Source organism: Oncorhynchus mykiss, chromosome 2 (genome assembly GCF_013265735.2).
Source record: "Oncorhynchus mykiss isolate Arlee chromosome 2, USDA_OmykA_1.1, whole genome shotgun sequence".
In the NCBI taxonomy this organism is placed as follows: Eukaryota; Metazoa; Chordata; class Actinopteri; order Salmoniformes; family Salmonidae; genus Oncorhynchus; species Oncorhynchus mykiss.
This window is the reverse complement of record NC_048566.1, coordinates 59,867,407-59,886,057: the sequence shown is the minus strand read 5'-3', so window position 1 is coordinate 59,886,057 and position 18,651 is coordinate 59,867,407. Positions and strand designations below refer to the sequence as shown.

At 42.1% G+C, this 18,651-nt stretch overlaps 1 protein-coding gene across 1 annotated transcript; it reads left to right on the top strand.

Annotated features, from left to right (window-relative positions):
- The first annotated feature begins 343 nt into the window (after positions 1-343).
- Positions 344-13,141, top strand: LOC110492793 (hyaluronidase-like). The gene is made up of 4 exons (XM_021567276.2): positions 344-512; positions 7,067-8,017; positions 8,706-8,795; positions 10,035-13,141. Exons 2-4 carry the CDS (start codon positions 7,088-7,090, stop codon positions 10,491-10,493), a joined length of 1,479 nt encoding a protein of 492 aa, XP_021422951.2. The 5' UTR covers positions 344-512; positions 7,067-7,087; the 3' UTR covers positions 10,494-13,141.
- The last annotated feature ends 5,510 nt before the right edge of the window (positions 13,142-18,651 follow it).

Below are 18,651 nucleotides of genomic sequence, written 5' to 3'. Positions count from 1 at the left end.
GTACTTTACACCACTGAACAGTAGCCAAAAACCTTATGTGATTGTATTTGGCAGTGGAAAAAATAGCTTTGTTTCATTGTGACAGGTTTCTATTGAACTTAGGCCATGGTCTACTTAATAAAGTCCATTATACATGTGATCTGTTTTCATGTTTTAAAGATAACACTCTTCCGTGGAAATCCTCCAGTTGAGAAGAGATAGTAGAGTGAGAGTGACTAGCAGGGACGGGTTCCCTCTTTGGCAAGAGCGGTGCACCCATCTCCACTGCCTGAGTTAGTCAGGTCAGCGAGGAGGAGCCAAGCCAACAAAAGAGGGGCATCGCTGGCCCCACAGACACCAAGGGTCCCAGGGGAGATCCAAAGCGAAGGGCACTGCTGGTCCCCAAAAAACCCAGTTAGAGGGGCATATAGGAGAGAAGAAAGCATTGTTGAACCGTTATTGTTTCAAGAAGACCTGGACTGGTTCCTCAGGATCAATGGGACCAGGCTAGATCAGTAGGAGCTTTGAAAGAGGTATGTGAGACTTTAGATCAGGGGTCCCAAACCTTGTTCCTGGAGAGCTACACTCCAGTAGGTTTTCAATCCAACCCCAGTTGTAACTAACCTAGTTCAGCTTATCAACCAGCTAATTATTAGAATCAGGTGCACTAGATTAGGGTTGGAGCGAAAACCTACAGGACGGCAGGGTTGGGCAGCCCTTTTTTAGATCATAAATCTTCCTCATAGTATTAGATCTAAAGGCTCAGATCAAATGTATTTCTATCATACAACTGTTTAACTTCCATAGCAATTCGTTTCACAAGCCATTCATTTAACTGAGGAGAGAAATATTTTACTCAGTAGTATCTGATAGTGATCATTTTTAAGACTTGCAGGGTCATTAAGATTGAAACTCAGAGATGACGTGTTGAACCAAAAGTATGGTGCCACAGTAGATGAACTGGCAGGGAATATTAATAAAACCACCATCACATATGGAAATGATATTCACCAAACTGAAGGGTTCAGAGAAAGACCGCAAGATGTGAAGACAGCTAAATGTGAACATGATCAATGCTTCAGAACAGCCCATTCGTTCATGTGTGGTGGTGTGCATGTGTGTGTGCGTGTGTATGTGATAGTGTGTGTGTGTGTGTGTGTGTGTGCGAGTGCGTGCGCATGTGTGCGTGCATGTGTAAATTATTTAGGGAGGGTGTTATTGGAGCACAGTTTCTTCCAGTGTTAATAACAACGGGAAAAGTGACAAGTGCATCAAGTCTACAGTTTGACAGGCCAATAATAGCCTGCTTTCATCAAAGACCAATCTGTTTCATCACAGTTGTCAGACACAAGATTAGATACACAGACACAGACACAGCTATACATGCATACACACATTTGAAAAGTGAAAGACCTTCCATATGATATGCAGATCACAGGGATAGCATCAATAAACACATCTCGCTGGGTGCTGACTAGCGGTGGACCCAAAGGATGTAGAGAAAGAGTCTGACTCATTTGTTCTGCCCAGCACTGCTATGCAGATTAGTGTCTCCACATGTTTACTTTTATTTCCACACTCATTCTTTTCAACATTTAACCTAACGCCATCTCGGCTTCCTCAAAAGCACATTCGCTCAGACATTCACAAAAAGATCCATGGTACATAAAGATGGGCCATTTAGTTCCAATGTTGGTCTCATACTTTCCAAATTACATGAACAGCCTGTGAATTGCAGGTTTTTTCAATGGCTTTGGGGCAATTTTCACATGTATGTGGGACATTTTCACAATGCTTAGTACAAAACTCAAAAGAGATCATCAAAAAGACAGTTGTTTCGAAAACATTAAACACATTTTCAGTTGACAACTCACAAAATGATACAGTCACTTTATCACCAAAGTTAGTGTTTCATCTAGAAATACATGTTTCACGTTTAAAATCCATTTAACTATTACTTAATCTGACTGCTGTTAATTGATAATCACTTAACCGTTTGGTAAACCTATGGATTTTAAACTGGTTTGTCTAGTACAGATCTTGAGAACGACATAATTCAAATGTATGTTTGTTTAGTGTGAACATATAAATTATGATATGTACTATTATGATTTTACTTCACAGGAAAAAAAACAAAAAACGGATATTGACAAAAAACAGAGATGTATTTGTATGTAACAAATGCATCCTCTAAACAGTAAACATGTATCCAAAATGAAGTAGCTGGGGTCTTTTTGTTGATGTTTTTTTATACTGCTTTATTAAAACATCATTGGCCAAACAGTAGTAGTAGTAGTAGTAGTATATGCCATTTACATAGCAGGCGCTTTTATCCAAAGTGACAACAGTGAGTCCACATATTTTCATACTGTATGTAACCTCAGTGGGAATCAACCACACAACTCAGGTGTTGCTAGTACCATGCTCTAACGAACTGAGCCACACAGGACCACGACCAGTTTGGAATTTTGTACCGAGTTTAGAAAATTTACCACATAGTTGTGAAAATAGTACCAATGCGATTAAAGAAAACTGTAAACACATGTGAATTGGGTCTCCATAGTTATATAGACCAACATACTCTGAGTGTACAAAACATTAGGAACACCAACTTCCTCATATTGAGTAGCACCCCCCTTTTGCGATCAGAACAGCGTCAATTCATCAGGGCATAGACACTACAAGGTGTTGAAAGCGTTCCACAGGGATGCTGGCCCATGTTGACTCCAATTTTGGCACACACACAATCCATGTGTCAACTGTCTCAAGGCTTTTTTTTTTCTCCGATTTTCAAACAGTACATTTTTATTTTCCAACGGGGCTATAGATTTGGGTGAGGTTTTTTTCTCGCCTGAGTAGCCTCGTTTCACTGCCAAAAATAAAATTAAACCATCTAGAGTTTAGCGAAATAACAACACAATGTTAAATACAGGTAGCCTAGTCAAATAATGAACATCCAATCACATTAACCGTTACTCTCTCGCGGGAATTCCACTAACTGTCCGTATGTAGCCAAACGTAGCTGCTGCTCGTTCCGTTTGCTCGAAAATGTATAAATGGTTAAAAAGGCCCGCGTCCATAGAGACACATACCAGCTCTACTGGTAGTACTGCTACTACCAGCATTACTACAACTGCACCTGTCGACGACAAGCACATCCAATGCTAGCATCAGTAGTTCTACATTTGTTGTTAGCCCAGCTAACATGGACACTGACAGTTGTGAATCTGATGCAGCCGAAGAGCTATTGCCCCCTCACCCGGAAAAGCACCGAATAACAGACCATCGAAGAGGCACAAATATGATGAGAACTACATTGGTTTGGGGCTTACTTATATTGGGACTAGTACCTTTCCTCAGCCACAGTATACGTTCAAAAGTACTATCTCACAACTCGATGAAACCTTCACTCTTGCGCAGACATTTAGAAACAAAACATGCCAACTAGAAAAATAAGCCACAGGAGTTTTTTGAGCGAGAATTAAGACGACTTTCGAGTAGTAAGACATGTATAAAAGCAACAGTTACCATTAATAAAAAGTTCTAGAAGCGTCTTATATGGTGAGCTACCGTTTGGCTTGGACAGGCAAGCCCCATGCTATTGTGGAGGATGTAATTCTTCCTGCTGCTGCGGATATGGCTGAGACAATGCTGGGGGAAAAGGTAAAAAACAACTATACAGACAATTTCTTCATCAAACAACACTGTTTCACAATGCATCAGTGACATGGCAGGAGATGTTTTGAAACAATTACTGCTTCGCATACAAGCCAATGAATTCTATGCGTTACAGCTGGATGAGTCCACAGACGTGGCGGGCCTGGCACAGCTACTGGTATATGTCCGTTACGTTTATGGGGAGTCAATTAAGGAAGACATCCTCTTCCAGGACAACAGGAGAGGATATTTTTTAAGGACAGCTTTGTGACATCAAATGGACTTTGGTGGTCAAGATGTGTTGGTATCTGTCCTGATGGCGCAAAAGCCATGACATTGAGACATAGTGGAGTGGTAACGCACGTGCAAGCAGTTGCTCCCGACACCACTTGGGTACACCGCAGTATCCACCAAGAGGCTCTTGCTGCCAAAGGAATGCCTGACAGCTTGAACGATGTTTTGGACACTACAGTGAAAATGGTTACCTTTGTTAATAAAGAAAGGCCCCTGAACTCTCGTGTATTTTCTGCACTATGCAATGAAATGGGCAGCGACCATGTAACGCTTTTACAACATACATTAGTGCGCTGGTTAAAATATTGACACGTTTTTTTAAAATTGAGAGACGAGCTTAAGGTTTTCTTTACTGACCATAATTTTCACTTGTCAGACAACTTGCATGACTGGCCTATCTGGGTGATGCTTTTTCTCGCCTGAATGATCTGAATTTAGGATTACAGGGACTCTCCGCAACTATATTCAATATGCGGGACACAATTGGGGCTATGATTAAGAAGTTGGAGCTCTTCTCCAAGGACAACACATCTTTCCATCATTGTATGATTTTTTGGTGTGTAAATGAACTCAGGCTTACGGACAATGTCAAATGTGATATAGCGAAGCACCTGAGTGAGTTGGATGCGCAATTACTCAGGTACTTTCCCAAAACGGATGGCACAAACAACTGGATTTGTTATCCCTTTCATGCCCTACCTCCAGTCCACTTACCGATATCTGAACAAGAGAGTCTCGTCAAAATTGCAACAAGCGATTCTGTGAAAATTTTATTTAATCAGAATTCTGATTTCTGGATTGGGCTGCACTCAGAGCATCCTGCCTTGGCAAATCGTGCTGTTAAGACATTGATGGCCTTTGCCACCACGTACCTATGTGAGTGTGGATTCTCGGCCCTCACTAGCATGAAAACTAAATACAGGCACAGACTGTGTGTTGAAAATGATTTTAGACTGAGACGCTCTCCAATACAACCCAAAATTGTAGAGTTATGATCATCCTTTTAAGCACACCCTTCTCATCAACCCGTGGTGAGTAATTCACCATTTTTGATGAACAAATAAAGTTTAATATGTAAGATGGCTAAATAAAGAGCAAAATGATTAATTATTATTATATTATTATTTGTACCCTGTTCCTATAAGAGCTCTTTGTCACTTCCCACGAGCCAGGTTGTAACAAAAACTAACAAAAACTGTTTAATAAATGTGTAATATAGTGTGTGTGTGGCAGGCTAACAATGATGGAAAAAAAATAACATTTGAGAGTGCGCTGACCCTGGTGCTAGTACACAGCTGGAAGTTGAATGTTTGAAGGGTTACGGGACTATAAAAAGTTTGGGAACCACTGATCTACACCGATTGAAGTGGATTTAACAAGTGACATAAATAAGGGATTGTAGCTTTCACCTGGTTAGTCTATATCATGGAAAGGTGTTCCTAATGTTTTGCACACTCAGTGTATATTGAGGACCAACATATTTATGCCAATTGCACATACATGGCGATGATAATGCCAAAGATATATTCATTTTCCCTACCACAAACTATCGGCAAGGGACTTATTTCATTTTAGCTGCTCCCGGCATTTTATGGGAAGGAAAATAAAATGTTTGATGAATTACAATGCATGGTTAGCAAAATGACAGTTCATATGTCAAAGTATGAAAGTTCTATGAACAGTTCTAAGAACTGAAAGCTAGCGATGACACAAGGCACAACTGTCAGTATTACTAAGTAATCAAACTAATAAAGGATCTGTTATAATATAACGTTTGTACATTGACTGATTGAGTGATTAGGATCATTTACTTGTCAGCTCATTGAAGGTTTGAGTGAAGGGTTAGCTTCCATTCTTAAAGTTCACCGCTGGTACGTTCATCTGGAGTCAATTAGCCCAGTCAGGAGACTTGGCTCCGGTTTGAGTTCAGTTGTGTCTTTTTGAGGAAAAACACGACATCAAATGTGGAGTCTTTTGTCTGTTTGAGCTCAGACATTGTTTTTTTTTTTTTTTGGGGGGGGGGGGGGGGGGGGGGTCTTTTTAGTGGCCAGGGCGAGTGGTGTTCCTGGAGGCACTGGGACTATTTATGGTTTGAGGAAAGCCTGAGAGACTTCACCACAGACTGTTTGTCTTGGGCAAGGATTACGGTACAGTTTGACTGACAAAGCATAGCACAGGACTCGCAGCCAAAGCCTCTTCAGTTATAACTACAAATGTAAATGTTATATTCAGGAATGATACGGAATGCACAGTTGTTGGCCCCGCATAATAAGAACGACAAAAACAAAAACAACCATATTGTTCTTTCTGGTGTTAAACAGGTTATAAAACTTCCCAGAATCAGATATTGGTCAAAAAGATATTGAAATCTATCTTGATTATTATCATTACACCATACAATGTACCTATTGCATATACAGTATACAGACAAGGTTGCTCTCCTAGAAGTGAAGGAATGATTAAATAAATGAAGCAATCACAATCCCATCAGGGGTGGATGAAAATTACGGCCGATTTTCCATGTCTCTATTGAAGACAACGTCAGGGGCCTTGTATTCTGAGAGTGGGGTCATGGTTTCTCTCCCTGGACTCAGATAAAGGCACTAATTGCAATTAGGTGTGGGGGCATTTTACACAAGAACCTGGAAAAAGTTATCCTGAAAAGAGTGAGCATGTGTGTGTGTGTGTGTGTGTGTTTGTGTTTGTGCGTGTGTGTCTGTGTCTGTGTCTGTGTTGCTGTGCATGCCTGGTGATGGATGGGAATCATTGTCAAAACAACAAACGCAACGGTTCTAATTAAGGCCCACTCTGATATGTAAATATCTTCATCGTGGTCACATTAACGAAGGCCAACTCAAAACGTCTTTGTTAGGGCAATATGACAAAATAAGCCCGGCAGACTTGATAGATCTTGACAGGAGCACATTCAGTCAAATGGCACCTTTCTCTGAGAAGAATAGAGGACCATTGTACAGTGTGTGCAATCTAGAGCAGTGCAGCTCATTGACCCTCACTCACATGTCCTTTCCAGCCTTGATTATCCCTGCCTACTGAAGCCCATGATGTGTTTACTTTTTTCCCGCAAAAATATGTGGTAATTTCTATCCTGTTCTTTTTCCTTTTCATGTTGGGATAGGACGACTAAGAGTCTAGGGCGATGGCGCTGATTCGCCGCTGTCTGCTGGTGGTAGTGTTGTGGATTGGGGTCAGAGAAGGGGCCGGTGGTGAGCAGATGAAGCAGGCCCAGGCTCCTCTTATCCCTCATCGGCCCTTCATCATAGTCTGGAACGCCCCCACAGAGTCCTGCCGCCTTCGCTTCAAGGTGGACCTGGACCTCAGCGTCTTTGACATCGTGGCCAACCTCAACGAGACCCTTAGCGGGCCCAATGTCACCATCTTCTACCATAGCCACCTGGGCTATTATCCTTACTACGCCAGCTCTGGGAACCCCATCAACGGGGGCCTGCCCCAGAACCAGAGCCTGTCCAAGCACCTGAGCAAGGCCAGGGCCGACATCGACAAGCTCATCCCTCACAAGGACTTCCGAGGCCTGGGTGTCATTGACTGGGAGAACTGGAGGCCCCAGTGGGTGCGCAACTGGGGCTCGAAGGACATCTACCGCAACAAGTCCAAGGAGCAGATCCGGAAGCTCCATCCAGATTGGCCTGAGAGCAAGGTGGAGAATGAGGCCAAGGAGGCCTTTGAGAGGGCCGGACAGGCCTTTATGAACAATACTCTACTGTTGGCCGAAAGTCGACGACCTGACGGCCTCTGGGGCTTCTACTTGTTCCCCGACTGCTACAACTATGGCTACAAGACGCACCCGCATCGCTACACAGGTGAATGCCCCAACATCGAGCATGTCCGTAATGACCATCTGATGTGGCTTTGGAGGGAGACCACAGCTCTCTACCCCTCTGTGTACCTAGACTACGAACTCAAGTCCTCGGCCAACACCGTCAAGTTTGTCCACTACCGCGTCAAAGAGGCCATGAGGATTGCCTCTATCGCACGCACCGACTTCATCCTGCCTGTGTTCGTCTACTCTAGACCCTTCTATGCCTACACCTTCACGGTCCTCTCAGAGGTGAGAAGGATTACTAATAACTGGTGATGTTGCTGTTGGTTCAAGAGTGAAAATAATAGTGTTAGAACAGTGCTAAATATTCCAACACATTTTTTTCGCTTTTTAACACAATTTAGCGCTTTTTATCATTTGTGCAAGGTTTGTATTGCCTTTCAGTCATTGTGATAAACTACCTAACCTCTGCATTTTTCTGTTAAGTCACTTGTCTTGTCTCCTGCCATGTTCAGGTGGATAAAAAGCTATTAATCTCCCAGAAGCTTCTGGAACTGTCACAGAGTGATGAGTGGATTGCTTAGTCTCAGCTATGAAATCTCACATGACCTTTAATTTATTTACAATACATGGGCTCCATCCAGAAACATCCCCTAGCCCTTAACCCCTATAGGCACTTGAGTAGATCTGAAATAACTGGATAGTTTAAGCATTTCTACCTTGCCCTCTGATTGGCTGGGTGGATATTGCTTACCTACAGTATTTGAACCTTTCAGGTGTATTAAAGTACCTATAGAGAGGTGATATAGGGCTTATTCTGGATTGGGCCATGATCTCTATTTTGAGTTTCAGGGTGTAAAACATGAGAATGTACCAGTCAACATTGATCACTGGAGCAGGTCAAGTATTCACCTCACTTTGACCTGAAGGGGAGACTGTGTTTGCAGTGTTACATCTTTTATTATGCCTCTCCTAGAGTGACCTGGTGCACACTATTGGAGAGAGTGCAGCTCTTGGAGCGTCAGGAGTGGTACTTTGGGGCTCCTCAGAATATGCTCGAACTCAGGTAAAGAAATAACACAGAAAACTATGTGCAATATGATTGTTTTTATTTATTAATCCCGGATCTGAGGACCAACAGTGGGGCACCTTTTTTTGCCTGGAAACACGTGATTTCAACTAATCATGTTCATAAAATGATATTCTTATCAAGTTATGTCAAATCACAATTGATATTCTAATGTGATCCAAACATAGAAGTCTATAATGTACTGCACTGTATTGTACTTTACTGTACTCTACTGCACACTTAACTCAAGTAGAGTAAAGTACAGTACAGGAAAGTAGAGTATAGTTCAGTACAGTACAGTGGAGTACAGTAAAGTAGAGTACAGTACAGTATGGTACTCTGTACTCTGTACGGTACTGTACTGAACTATATTCTACTGTACTGTACTGAACTATACTCTACTTTCCTGTACTGTACTTTACTCTACTTGAGTAAACTGTACTGTACTGTACTGTACTGTGCTGTGCTGTACTGAACTATACTTCACTAGAGTTTCTTACAATTCACTGGGTCTAAATTCTTACCATAATTATCTTGGATTAATTACAAGCTGTGCTATTTTCAATGTTCCTGATTAGGGCTATGGCGGTCATAACATTTTGTCAGCCGGTGATTGGTTGCTATTTCATTGGGGCCAGGAGTGAGAACCTAGACGAAGATGTCTGGTATCTAACTTGTTTGACCCAGTAACAATGGGAGATGAACTGATTTAGGCTGGGTTTCTGTACAGCACTTTGAGATATCAGCTGATGTACGAAGGGCTATATAAAATACATTTGATTGATTGATTGATCTGCTGGTTTATTCTTGTCGGTTTTCGGTTGCAAGCAAGTTTGTTTTAACACGTAATCTCTCATAAGTAGCATTTTAGGAAATCTAGCGCTAACCTGCAGCTGCACATTAAGTTCTGTATGTTGGTTGCAATTGACCCAATATGTTTTTACCAAGCTCATCCTGTGTATTAGATTGAACATGTCAAGCCTTGATTCCCTTCATTCCAGTTTTAGAGGAAATCAAATGGAGAGAAAAAAAGAGAAGCAAGTCAAGGGATAGTGCATGAAGTAAATGAACATACTGTGGGTGACATAAGGAAGGTTCATTCAACGTAACTATTATTCCCAGTGAACTGCAGGCCTATTTTTAGCTATACTTTCACAGACACCTATACTTATGCTGTGTATTTATGCTGTGCATCACATTGTGTTTGTGCCTCTGCCTGTCTATGTGCACCTCCAGAGAAACTGCCTGACCGTGAAGAAGTATATTGATGGCCCGTTAGGCCACTATGTCATCAACGTCACCTCAGCCGCCAAGCTGTGCAGCAAAGCCCTGTGCAAGAAGAACGGCAAGTGTGTGAGGAAGAGCCTCGACTCAGGAGCCTACCTCCACCTCAACCCCCGCTTCTTCCACATTCGCCGCAACCTGGGCCCCCGGGGGGCCCGCTTCCACGTGAGCGGCCATCTTAACAACCACGACATCCTGGACATGAAGCACAAGTTTACCTGCCAGTGCTACCAAGGCTGGACGGGGGTCTACTGCGAGATGCCCCAGATGCCACCGCTCCCTCCCATGCCCCGACCTAGGGACAACAGCCTGCTAGGGGACATACTGGTCATCCTGTCACTTCACTTCTCCTGTCTGTGTGTCATCATGTTCCTTGGTCTCTGCCTCATCATCAAGTGCTTGATACTGTAGAGAGAGGACTACCCAGCAAACTGGGAACATTCCCAGGACATTAAATAACATTCTTATTAAGTTCCAGCTAATACTAGGATGATAATATCCCACAAACATTTTTAATCACCAAATATTTTTTTATAAGAAATGTTTCAAATGAAATATAATTGGAATGTGCTCCTAACATTCACTAAATTGTTGTGCACAACATCTGTATAAACTACCACAGAACATTCCCCTAAGGTTCACATTAGGTTGCCAGGGAATATAATAACACAACATTGCGGTAATGTTCTCAGAACTTACTGGTGCAACAAAATGTGGATGAAATAGTGGTTGTGTGGAAACATTACCAGAGCGTTCTGCTGATTTTGATGGAAATGTTATTCAAAACAACAAGCAGGGAATATTCCTACAATGGTCTCATAAAGTTATAGTGTGACATTATGACATGATGTTCCAAAAACATCCCTGAACAAACGTCAGCAATTATGTCTGGATTCAATTGAATAGGTTCTGAAAAATCTGCCCCAATCATTCGAATTTTAAATATTTGGAAGTAGATATATTTCCTGCCTGTCATAAAACAATTGCCAGAAACTTTAACAGAATGCTAAAATCAATTAAATCCGACCCCAGTAGACAGATTAACATTCCAATTGCTTAAACTGGCAGAATATCTATTGTCAAAATGAATATATTGCCACGGCTGAATATCTGTAGGTCAATGCCTCCCATGTCTCCCCCTTCTGGCTATTGGGATAAAATTCATAGTGTGGTTTCAAAATGTATATGGAAAGGTAAGCAATCCAGGATAGAAATAAAACATTTACAAATTTACAAAGAGGGAAAGACGTAGGAGGACTATATGTACCAAATTTTAAATAGTATTTCCAGGCACTGACATTTCGCCCCATCCTAAATTGGTTTACTGATATTTCCCTTAAACAATGTAAACTACGTTTTGGTCCTATTGTTGCTCATACAATTTCCATTTGGCACATAATGGTTTGAGAACAGTCCAAGATTTGAAAAACACATACACATTTCCAGGCGTCTCTTTCTTTCTATATTTACAACTTCGGTCAGCTATGCTGGCCTATGGAGTATCTCGGGAAACCCAACTACCAAAACATCCAATGATGGGATTTATATATAAATGATCTGGGCTACCAAAAGGACAAATCTATTTCGTATATAAACAACTTTTGGAAAGCTCATATTCAGAGGGAGCCAATACAAAAGTATGGTCTACAGATCTAAGTGAATTTGAATAACCCTTTAACTGGAAAAGAATATGGGAAAAACAGAACCTTAGAATCCGATAATTCGAACAATCAATGTATATATTTTACATTTGTTCATAGACTGTATTTAATACCAAGGAAATGTTTTAATATGAAATTGGCCATCATTTATTTTTTGTTTTCTTTTCCTATATATACAGAATGTATTATTACTTAAACTCTAAAAAATATTATCAAAACTATCAATACTTTGTAGTTATGTGCCTTTTGTAATGTTTTTCTCTTAAAAATGTTTCTTCTTCTTTTGAGTGGCAGCCCATAGGTACAATGTGTAAAATAATGAAAATATATGAACGGAATATGAAATTATAAACATTTAAATATTGTACCTGTAAAAAAAAATAATTTACAAATAAAATACATATTTGGTCAAACATTAAATGACTGGGAGGTTATACATATGGAGCGTGCGACTCTCTTTGCTTGTATAGTTTACGGTTTATTCACCTCTGCACTAAATCCTTTTGCGAGAGTCTTATGAAGTTATTCTGTAACGTTATGACATGATGTTCCAATGATGTTCTAAGAACATACTTCAATGATAATGGAAGTGGCTCTGAAAACGTCACTGCATTGCTCTGCCAATATTGATGTGCCATATTATTATACGAAGTTGCCAAACTTTGAAACTTAGTCTAAAATTGGCATTTCAATATTTTTACATGATGCTATCTAATTAGGGTATTGTCCAAATATAGTTTTATAACTAGGGCTGGGCAACATCGCCAAAATATAATATCACAATAAAAAAATTTTTTATTTCTGAATCCATTTGGCAGTATTTGATGTTTTATGTTTAAAAAAGAAATGGGGAAATTAAAAATGCAATTTGGTAAATGGCAAAAAAATAAAGTAAAAATTAGTAAATGCCACTCCGACATTGCTCATCCTAACATTTATATATTTTTTAACTCCATTATTTTACTTTAGATTTGGGTGTATTGTTGTGAACTGTTAGATATAACTGAAATTGTTGGAGCTAGGAACTCAAGCATTGTCACGGCCTGGCCTTAGTTATCTTTGTTTTCCTTGTTATTTTGGTTAGGTCAGGGTGTGACATGGGTGATGTATGTGTTTTTTTGTATGTTTATGGGGCTGTATCCTTTCTAGGTGTATTGTATGTATATGGTTGCTGTTAAAGGATTTCTAAATTCCTATATGTTTTGTAGCCAAAACCAAATTCACACTCTATCTATTTCATAATAAGTTGTAAATGTATCATTTTGCATGAAATAGAAAGGGACCCGTCTTAAAAACAAGTTCAGCATTTAATCTTGATGAGTACTGCCCCAAAATACAAAGAACATTATACTGCCCCAAAATACAAAGAACATTACATTTTAAAGAGAGAACATAAAATTACGTCATCAGTTTCTCACACTCTCTCCGATCCACACAATAGCGCAGTGTCTTCAGGTCTAGAGATTGTCTTCTACTCAAATCAAATCAAATCAAATTCATTTATATAGCCCTTCGTACATCAGCTGATATCTCAAAGTGCTGTACAGAAACCCAGCCTAAAACCCCAAACAGCAAGCAATGCAGGTGTAGAAGCACGGTGGCTAGGAAAAACTCCCTAGAAAGGCCAAAATCTAGGAAGAAACCTAGAGAGGAACCAGGCTATGTGGGGTGGCCAGTCCTCTTCTGGCTGTGCCGGGTGGAGATTATAACAGAACATGGCCAAGATGTTCAAATGTTCATAAATGACCAGCATGGTCGAATAATAATAAGGCAGAACAGTTGAAACTGGAGCAGCAGCATGGCCAGGTGGACTGGGGACAGCAAGGAGTCATCATGTCAGGTAGTCCTGGGGCATGGTCCTAGGGCTCAGGTCCTCCGAGAGAGAGAAAGAGAGAAGGAGAGAATTAGAGAACGCACACTTAGATTCACACAGGACACCGAATAGGACAGGAGAAGTACTCCAGATATAACAAACTGACCCTAGCCCCCCGACACATAAACTACTGCAGCATAAATACTGGAGGCTCCCCTCATAAAACAAACATTCCAATCTGTCTAAAGAGATATGCCATCCCTCTCCCGTAAACACAGACAATTAATTCGTTTTACCTACATTTTCGGTCCTAGTTTAACCAAAAATCCATACATTTCATACCATAACATAATAGTATTTAAACTTAATGGTTCTAATAAAAATGTATACATAATTAATCATTTCAACTATCATTTCCTCCAACAGCTGCCTAGACTGGTTCTCAATTAGAGGCAGCTGTCTATCGTTGTCTCTGATTGGGAACCATATTTAGGCATCCATATTCTGTGGGCACTTTGTGGGTGATTGTTTCCGTGTCTGTTTCACCACACGGTACTGTTTTGGTTATTCACGGTTCGTTTATTGTTTTGTAGTGTTTCGGTTTATTTCATTAAAAACAACTATGGACCCTTACCACGCTGCATTTTGGTCCGGGATCGGTGCGTTACAGGGAAGACATCAGCCATGACAAGCATTTTGTTACACGCACAATAAAATCTGCTAAATGAACTCAGCAAAAAAAGAAACTCAACGGCTTTTATTTTAAGAAACTTAACATGTAAAAACAATTTTATGAATATAACAAGATTCAACAACTGAGACATAAACTGAACAAGTTCCACAGACATAACAGAAATTGAATAATGTGTCCCTGAACAAAGGGGGGGGTCAAAATCAAAGGAACAGTCAGTATCTGGAGTGGCCACTAGCTGGATTAAGTACTGCAGTGTATTTCCTCCTCATGAACTGCACCAGATTTGCCAGTTCTTGCTGTGAGATGTTACCCCACTCTTCCACCAAGGCACCTGCAAGTTCCCGGACATTTCTGGGGGGGAATGGCCCTAACCCTCACCCTCCGATCCAACAGGTCCTAGATGTGCTCAATGAGATTAAGATCCGAGCTATTCGCTGGCCATGGCAGAACACTGACATTCCTGTCTTGCAGGATATCACGCACAGAACGAGCAGTATGGCTGGTGGCATTGTCATGCTGGAGGGTCATGTCAGGATGAGCCTGCAAGAAGGGTACCACATGAGGGAGGAGGATGTCTTCCCTGTAACGCACAGCATTGAGATTGCCTGCAATGACAACAAGCTCAGTCCGATGATGCTGTGACACACCGCCCCAGACCATGACGGACCCTCCAGCTCCAAATCGATTCAGCTCCAGAGTACAAGCCTCGGTGTAACGCTAATTCCTTCGACAATAAACACGAATCCGACCACCGCCCCTGGTGAGACAAAACCGCGACTTTTCAGTGAAGAGCACTTTTTTTGACACCTGTGATGTCTGGTGAGGACCTGCCTTACAACAGGTCTACAAGCCCTCAGTCCAGCCTCTCAGACGGTGGACAGTCTGGGCACTGATGGAGGGATTGTGCGTTCCTGGTGTAACTCGGGCAGTTGTTGTTGCCATCCTGTACCTGTCCTGCAGGTGTGATGTTCAGATGTACCGATCCTGTGCAAGTGTTGTTACACGTGGTCTGCCATTGCGAGGACGATCAGCTGTCCGTCCTGTCTCCCTGTAGTGCTGTCTTAGGCGTTTCACAGTACGGACATTGCAATTTATTGCCAGAGCCACATCTGCAGTCCTCATGCCTCCTTGCAGCATGCCTAAGTCATGTTCACGCAGATGAGCAGGGACCCTGGGCATCTTTCTTTTGGTGGTTTTCAGAGTCAGTAGAAAGGCCTCTTTAGTGTCCTTTAGTTTTCATAACTGTGACCTAATTGCTTACCATCTGTAAGCTGTTACTGTCTTAATTACCATTCCACAGGTGCACTTTCATTAATTGTTTATGGTTCATTGAACAAGCATGGGAAACAGTGTTTAAACCCTTTACAATGAAGATCGGTGAAGTTATTTGAATCTTTACGAATTATATTTGAAAGACAGGGTCCTGAAAAATGGACGTTTATTTTTTGGCTGAGTTTATGTGTATGTGACCAAAACAATTTGATTTGATTTGATGATTTCGACTGGCTGAGAATCACTGCCTGTCTGTCTCGTCCCAACTCCAGACACGTTCATTACTATCGGACCGCTGGAGATCGAATTTGAATATTGAAACAATGTTGCAAATGCCGGAGAGACAGACAGACAGCAAGGTTTATATAAAAATCTCTGTTGTTGAAAACTAAATGTTAGTCTAAAAGAAATGTTAAAGAATGTCGATGCTTTTTATAGTGGAGATCAAGTTTATAAATTGCCTGGCTGGGATGATGAGACAGTGGAATGCGCAGTTAGATGGAACAGAGTAAATAGGCATTTTAACGTCATAGATTTGGCCTGTGGTAACTTGTGGAATAGACGCTAGCTGGAAGGCGGTTTTAACCAATCGGCCCTCAGGATTAGAACCACCCGTTGTATAAGTAAGGGATAATCAACAAGGGCTCTGCTTTATATGGAAATTAATGAATGACGTGGACCATGGAGTTCCGTTATTTTCCAGAAAACATATAGAGCCCCGAGTTCATTATCCCTTTTATACCATGGCTATAAAGAAATGTGTTCATTTGCCTGTAGAAATGTGTTCAACATCCAGTAAAGTAGCTAGCAAGTTTACTAGATAGTGACAGTAGTTGTGGTGGTACCCAAACAAACAGACTTGCTAGTTAATCTAATCAAACCATCAGGGCTGAGGCTATGTGCCCGCCATACCGTACACTGCTTGCCCATCAAAATAAAATATTGAAATATTTATCATTTATGTGACGAAAAAGCACACCGACAACCTCAGATAAAGCATCCAATTGAGCGAAACAGCGCTCCTCTGTCTAAGTATGTGTAGACCATGCATCTGATGCTGTCTATTTAAAAACAGAACGGCATGTCATACTATTTCTGTCCAGACAGGATCAGATACATATTGTAAGACAGAGGGGTGCTGTTTGGCTCCCTCGGATGCTTTCTCCGGTTATAGTTTCAGCAGAGAGGAAGAGGGGAAGCAAGACTGCTCACTCTCAACAAAATCTGTACAGAATACGCCCAATGTGTTTTGATGGGCATATTATGCAGACCTAAGCTTGTAGCCTGCCTTCGCGCACAGCCTTTGCGACAAGACTCCCATTGTTAGGGCAGACGCATGAGCATCTTGTCATTATATATAGATCTCTAGTTTCAGCCTCTTGCGAATTGGAAAGGAAAGTCAATACTGTTCGGATGCTGGCTTCCCCTAAAGTAAATTGATGTTGTGCCAAAATTATATAATTTCTCCTGTTTAAATAAAATAATTCAAAATACTTCACCAGAAAGCATGACTTAGCCACAGAGGATCATTAGCTTCTTAAAAAATATATAGCTGTGTATTGATTCAAATCACAAGTGTGTAGGCCTGTGCCTATTTGGGAAGCCTGAAATTTGGGCAGCATGTGTGGCAATAGGCCTAGTTGATTGACTTGCAGCGGTCAGTGAAAAAACAAAATGTGTGTCAAGACAACTTCCCTTGAATATAGTTGAAAATGTTGCAACAAGAACAAGGGGAGGGGTGTGTGGCGAGGATATGACAGGTCTCTCTCCAGAATACATGCATTCAGCTCTCCAGAATGTCCTCAGCTGTCTCCCGCCAATTCTTGTGAATTCATTGTGTGAATGGTTTTCCCTTTGATTGTACATTTTTGATCAATTCCCTATGACGTACAACACCAGTAGTCCCAGTAAATGTACCGTTAATCCTCTGTCATTTGGTTTCATTAATTTCTGTTAAAGCATGTATGAATTACAGTCATTTTGTCACACCCTGTGTTATTGTCTATGTTTAGTTGCCTGTGTCTGCGCTCATTATATATAGCTTCACATTCGTTTTATTATTTTGTATAGTTTGTTAAGTGTTTATCGTTCATTAAAAGATATGGATTCTCATCACGCTGCGCCTTGGTCTCCTCGTTTCAACGAACGTGACAGAATAACCCACCAAACAAGGACCAAGCAGTGTGAAAGGGAGGAACAGCGCTTTGTGGAAGAGTGGACCCGGGAGAAGGATGAGTGGGTAACAACCTGGGAGGAGATAGAGAGGTGGTCAATCGATCCAGAGAGAGTACCAGAGCCCGCTTGGGATTCTATGGAACAGTGCGAGGAGGGATACAGGAGAATGGAAAAACAGCAACAATATAAGGGTACACGGCTAGCACGGAAGCCCGAGAGACACACGAGGAGATTGGCTGAGTCAGGTAGGAGACCTAAACCAACTCCTCGTGCCTCTATTCCAGCTCCTTGCAGTTGCCTGGCTAGAATGGGCATCCAGCCAGGAAGGAGGGTGCCGGCTCAGCGTTCCTGGTCTCCAGTATACCTCTATGGACCAGGATATCCTACGCCGGCTCTGCGTACTGTGAGTCTGCACAGCCCTGTGCGTCCTGTGCCAGCGCCCTGCATTTGCAGGGCAAGTATAAACATCTGGCCAGGACGGGTTGTGTCAGCTCTACACTCCAGACCTCCAGTACACCTCCACAGCCCAGTACATCCTGTGCCTGCTCCCCGCACTCACCCTGAGGTGCGTGTCCCCAGCCCAGTACCACCAGTGCCAACACCACGCACCAGGCTTCCTGTGCGTCTCCAGAGCCCTGTAGGCCATGTTCCTCCTCCCCGCACTCGCCCTGAGGTGCGTGTCCTCAGCCCGGTACCACCAGTGCCGGCACCACGCACCAGGCCTACACTGTGCCTCGCCAGTCCAGTGCGTCCGGCGACAGTACCCAGTCCAGAGCATCCGGCGACAGTACCCAGTCCAGAGTGTCCGGCTACAGTACCCAGTCCAGAGCATCCGGCGACAGTACCCAGTCCAGAGCGTCCGGCGACAGTACCCAGTCCAGAGCGTCCGGCGACAGTACCCAGTCCAGAGCGTCCGGCAACAGTACCCAGTCCAGAGCGTCCGGCGACAGTACC

Bases quoted from the DNA above. Each gene is read 5' to 3' on its own strand.
- LOC110492793 (XM_021567276.2), top strand. From the start codon at position 7,088: ATGGCGCTGATTCGCCGCTGTCTGCTGGTGGTAGTGTTGTGGATTGGG. The intron at 8,018-8,705 runs GTGAGAAGGATT...TGCCTCTCCTAG, and splicing joins CCTTCACGGTCCTCTCAGAG to AGTGACCTGGTGCACACTAT. The intron at 8,796-10,034 runs GTAAAGAAATAA...GTGCACCTCCAG, and splicing joins CAGAATATGCTCGAACTCAG to AGAAACTGCCTGACCGTGAA.